The sequence below is a fragment of the Triplophysa rosa genome, unplaced genomic scaffold, assembly GCF_024868665.1.
Source record: "Triplophysa rosa unplaced genomic scaffold, Trosa_1v2 scaffold248_ERROPOS245281, whole genome shotgun sequence".
NCBI classification, from domain to species: domain Eukaryota; kingdom Metazoa; phylum Chordata; class Actinopteri; order Cypriniformes; family Nemacheilidae; genus Triplophysa; species Triplophysa rosa.
In genome coordinates this window covers 111,748-117,747 of record NW_026634265.1, presented here as the reverse complement: position 1 = coordinate 117,747, position 6,000 = coordinate 111,748, and the positions used below count along the sequence as shown (strand labels likewise).

The window sequence follows — 6,000 nt, the reverse complement described above, 5'->3', positions numbered from 1 at the left end:
TTGGTTCACGGTTTTAGAGCCACGATTCGGTTCGGTTCTATTTGATGTGTGGGCAGGGTTCATGGCATGGCACCAGCAATGCTAAAGAACACTATATTCACTTTTAACTTAATAATAATAATATAACATTCATAACAGCGCTTCAAACCCTGATTATGGAACTCTACGTCAAATTCTGACTTTGGTTATGTCCATTTACATTCGCTCTAATCAATGTGCTTCTGCAGTCCGCAATCTCTTTACTATTTGCAAGGTTATGAGTATATTATGAGGACAACGGCTTATTGTTTCTGTCGTATGCTGTCTGAATGCATTCTGTATCCCTCATCACTGCATGAATGCTCTGGCCATTTACACCAATGCTCAACTATAGATAGTATCTAATTGGTCATTAGAGTGATTTAATTCACAATGTTTTACAATTACGTTAATTTTCTCATAATGGGGGCGCTCATTAAAAACTGACAATTGTGTTACCAACATATCTTTTGCATATTTTCTGGAAGCAGCACTCCACAATCTCTCTGCAGATCTACATGGACCTAACATTTGACCCTAGACAAGTGTTTGAAGTGTTAGTTTTTTGCAACCACTGGAATATACAGAGGCTAAAACCTAAACTTACTGAAAGCTTCAACACTTACATTTTGCTACCTTACATCAACTGCTGTTTCCTTCAGCTTAATCCAGATTCAACATGTCTGTGTTTTCTATTTCGTTTAGGTTGAAAGACAACAGAATGGATGACATTTGGCTGGTGGATGTGAGTGTCCTTTCAACAACCATGCACACAGTGAATTTTTATTGACTAGTTTTATTGCACTTACTATGCATTGCCATTGTTGTCCCTGTGTTGTTCTAATTGCTTCTGTTGTTCACCTCATTTATAAGTCGCTTTGGATAAAAGCGTCTGCTAATGACTAAATGTAAATGAATTGGAGAGGTAGTAGGGAATGTTTGGGAGGGGATATTTGTACATTATTTACTTTTAATGCCCTCTCAGGCTTGATTAACCCCTTAAAATATGAGGTGTATGGTACAAAAGGGGGAATTTTACAGGTTTTTTACTCTCTAATGGTTAGAGAGTAAACCTAATGGTTAGAGAGTCAGACTCTCTAACCTAATGGTTAGAGAGTCAGACTCGTGACCAGAAGGTTGCCGGTTCGATTCCCAGGGCTGGCGGGTAACGACTGAGGTGCCCTTGAGCAAGGCACCTTACCCCTACTTGCTCCCCGGGCGCTGCAGTGATAGCTGCAGCGCCCACTGCTCCGGGTGTACGTGTGTTCACCACTTGCTGTGCGTGTGTTCACTACTCTCTGGATGGGTTAAATGCAGAGGTCACATTTCGGGTATGGGTCACCATATCTGACTAATAGGTCACTTTCAAAAAACCTAGAGCAAACATTATCATCAGTTTCATCAGTTATTCATATTTTGTTGAGCTTCACTTTCTTCTCTCTTCACGTTCATCATGCCAATTTCTGACTTTCTCTTGTTTTTGACTACAGGATAGTGCTTGGCGGTTTGACCAAAAATCTGTATCATGGTGTTTTTTTGGATTTGGGTGGTTTCCCGGTTTTCCTGACTGTTTTTAATGTGCAAACAAATGCCCGAATATGAACATACAAAACAAGTTTTGAGTTGTTCACTAGGCATGTGCTGTGAGGACATTTCCACCATTATTTAAACTAAAAACATTATTAACATTATCATTCACAAAACGAAGAGCATATTTAAGGTAGGCCTACCCACCAGAGTCCTGCACGCGGGTCGGGTGAACGGCTAATATTTGATGTAACGGGTGGAATAATTATTCACGTGTCATTTGCGGTTCGGGTCGGTAATAAATAGGCACGGGCGGAATGTGGGTCCAGTAGCCAAAAGACTATTTCAACTCAACTCAGCTGAGGAAGCTGCTTTTACACGGTCCTGTGCTTATTTGTGTTCAAGCTCTGTCTGAAGAGCTGGTTTCTAATTGCAGCGCAATTTGCAGTGTTGAGCATTGTAGGCAATCGTGCAGCAACTGATGGACAGCGAGCACTCGACTCTATGCTCTTATCACAATAAAGATTTAGGCTCATCTGGTGCTACGGCCTCTTTCCTGCATTACACTTCAGCTTTGATGGCAGCTTAGCTTTTAGCGTGTTGCAGAGTTTCAGTGGCGGAGCTAGAGTTTTATATATGGGGTGGCCAAGGCTACTTCAGGGGGTCCACAGACCATGACAGAAAATGTGTGTGTAACCCTGACCTGGCATCGAATTATTAATAAATAAATCCTAGGATTTCTGATTAGAGGTACAAGTGATAATTTACTTTCCAGAGTTGTGTATACAGAACAATTGCACAACGTAATGAGATTAATGTATGTATGTAGATGAAATAAATTATAAAATATAAATCATGAAAATGTTGAAAACATAGTTTAACCCAGATAACTTGTTTAATTTAAACAAGAAACAAAGCAGCACCAGAGGTGTCTTTAAACTGATGTGGATCAGAGCAGCATATAACATTATCTTATAAAACATATACTCATTCCATAGGACTACAAGATTAAAACAAAATCATTGATGCTGATTATTGCACTTGATGTTGTAATCTTGATTATTACTTTCAGATATTAGATTAGATGACGCTACAAAACAAGCTGAGAAGCGTTATTTATTATGATTATGAATTATTTTATTGCTGTTTTATTGCCATTTGATTCTCTAAGGAACATAAAAATCAGTTGTTCAAATGAGAAATATATAGAAAACAACATCACTAAAACACTCTATGGCTTCGGGTTATACAGTCAAGAGTGTGACTGAATGAATCTCTTTCTTACATCTTATCTCTACACGCCGTGGTTGTTAATGATAAACTTTGTAAGCGTGACGCATTTCAGCACAGCTCTTCTTCACCGTTGAATCCTTTAAACTTCATGCGGCCATAAGTAAACAACAGACTGCTCACCCGGAGGCTGCATTTATTGTTGCGGGAGATTTTAATCACTCAAACTTAAAGACAGTGCTCCCCAAATTTCACCAGCATGTTTCCTGTCCCACCAGAGGAAACAAAAATTTGGACNGCTGTGCGTGTGTTCACTACTCTCTGGATGGGTTAAATGCAGAGGTCACATTTCGGGTATGGGTCACCATATCTGACTAATAGGTCACTTTCAAAAAACCTAGAGCAAACATTATCATCAGTTTCATCAGTTATTCATATTTTGTTGAATCTCTCTTGTTTTTGACTACAGGATAGTGCTTGGCGGTTTGACCAAAAATCTGTATCATGGTGTTTTTTTGGATTTGGGTGGTTTCCCGGTTTTTCCTGACTGTTTTTAATGTGCAAAACAAATGCCCGAAATATGAACAATACAAAACAAGTTTTGAGTTGTTATCACTAGGCATGTGCTGTGAGGACATTTCCCCACCATTAATTTAAACTAAAAACATTATTAACATTATCATTCACAAAACGAAGAGCATATTAAAGGTAGGCCTACCCACCAGAGTCCTGCACTCGGGTGGGTACCTGCGGGTGAACCGCTAATATTTGATGTAACGGGTGAATAATTATTCACGTGTCATTTGCGGTTCAGGTAGGTAATAAACAGGTGCGGGCAGAATGTGGGTCCAGTAGCCAAGAAGACTATTTAAACTCCGCTGAGGGAGCTGCTTTTACATTGTCCTGTGCTTATTTTATCAAGCTCTGTCTGAAGAGCTGGTTTCTAATTGCAGTGCAATTTGCAGTGTGGAGCATTGTAGGCAATCGAGCGCCAACTGATGGACAGCGAGCACTCAACTCTATGCTCTTATCACAATTTAAATAAAGATTTAAGCTCATCATGGTGCTACCGGTCTCTTTCCTGCATTACATTTCAGCTTTGATGGCAGCTTAGCTTTTAGCGTGTTACAGAGTTTCAGTGGCGGGGCTAGAATTTTATATATGGGGTGGCCTAGGCTACTTCAGGGGATCCACAGACCATGACAGAAAATGTGTGTGTAACCCTGACCTGGCATCGAATAATAAATTAATAAATCCTAGGATTGCTGACTAGAGGTACAAGTGATAATTTACTTCCCAGAGTTGTGTATACAGAACAATTGCACAACGTAATGAGATTAATGTATGTATGTAGATGAAATAAATTATAAAATATAAATCATGAAAATGTTGAAAACATAGTTTAACCCAGATAACTTGTTTAATTTAAACAAGAAACAAAGCAGCACCAGAGGTGTCTTTAAACTGATGTGGATCAGAGCAGCATATAACATTATCTTATAAAACATATACTCATTCCATAGGACTACAAGATTAAAACAAAATCATTGATGCTGATTATTGCACTTGATGTTGTAATCTTGATTATTACTTTCAGATATTAGATTAGATGACGCTACAAAACAAGCTGAGAAGCGTTATTTATTATGATTATGAATTATTTTATTGCTGTTTTATTGCCATTTGATTCTCTAAGGAACATAAAAATCAGTTGTTCAAATGAGAAATATATAGAAAACAACATCACTAAAACACTCTATGGCTTCGGGTTATACAGTCAAGAGTGTGACTGAATGAATCTCTTTCTTACATCTTATCTCTACACGCCGTGGTTGTTAATGATAAACTTTGTAAGCGTGACGCATTTCAGCACAGCTCTTCTTCACCGTTGAATCCTTTAAACTTCATGCGGCCATAAGTAAACAACAGACTGCTCACCCGGAGGCTGCATTTATTGTTGCGGGAGATTTTAATCACTCAAACTTAAAGACAGTGCTCCCCAAATTTCACCAGCATGTTTCCTGTCCCACCAGAGGAAACAAAAATTTGGACTATGTCTATACAAACATGGCTGAAGCTTACGCTGTGACCCCCCTCCCCCACCTGGGTCAATCTGATCACCTTTCTCTGTTCGTTACCCCCAAGTATTCACCCATCATTAATCGTGTGAAGCCATCAGTAAGGACCATCAAAGTGTGGCCTGCGGGTGCAGACTCTACACTCCAGGACAGGTTTCAAGACACAGACTGGAGTATGTTTGCTTCTCAGGCTACCTGTGGCTTTCATATGGACATAGACAGCTACACATCCTCTGTACTGGACTACATTAACATCACCATAGACAGTGTTACAACCCAGAAACAGATCACTACATACCCAAATCAGAAGCCATGGATGAACAAGGAAGTGCGCCTCCTGTTGAAGTCACGCAACACTGCCTTCAGCTCAGGTGATGCACAGGCCTACAGCACTTCCAGGGCAAATCTGAAGAGGGGCATCAAAAAGGCCAAGCACTGCTACAAGCTAAAGCTAGAGGAGCACTTTTCCAACACTGATCCTCGACGCATGTGGCAGGGCATCCAGGTCATCAGCGACTACAAACCCAGCCACTCCACCCCCGTAGCCACAGATGTTGTCTTCCTGAACGAGCTTAATGACTTTTATGCTCGCTTTGAGAGAGACAATAAGGAAACTGCCACCAAGCTCACACCCTTAGATGACCACCCGACCATCACACTCACCTCCTCAGATGTCTACACGGCACTGAGCCGGATCAACGCACGGAAGGCTGCTGGACCAGACGGCATCCCCAGTCGTGTACTAAGGGCATGTGCAGAGCAACTCGCTGGGGTCTTTACGGATATTTTCAACCTGTCCCTCGCCAAAGCAGTTGTGCCAGCATGCTTTAAATCCACCTCCATTGTGCCAGTGCCGAAACACTCTAGCCCTACATGCCTGAATGACTACCGACCTGTAGCACTCACACCTATTGTTATGAAGTGCTTTGAGCGGCTGGTCCTGGCTCACCTAAAGGACTCCCTTCCATCCACACTGGACCCATACCAGTTTGCCTACCGCAGCAATAGGAGCACAGAGGATGCCGTCTCCATAGCACTACACTCTGTACTCACACACTTGGACAATAAAAACACTTATGCACGAATGCTGTTTGTTGACTTCAGCTCTGCATTCAATACTGTCGTCCCTTCCAAGTTAATCACCAAA

General features: G+C 41.0%; 1 protein-coding gene across 1 annotated transcript in view; it reads left to right on the top strand.

Annotated features, from left to right (window-relative positions):
* The first annotated feature begins 727 nt into the window (after window positions 1-727).
* tmx3b (thioredoxin related transmembrane protein 3b) overlaps window positions 728-6,000 on the top strand; it is a 108,936-nt gene continuing 103,663 nt past the window's right edge. The window contains exon 1 of the mRNA XM_057327556.1: window positions 728-763. Within this exon, the coding sequence (XP_057183539.1) occupies window positions 740-763 (24 nt within the window). The 5' untranslated portion in view covers window positions 728-739. The remainder of the gene's footprint in view (window positions 764-6,000) is intronic.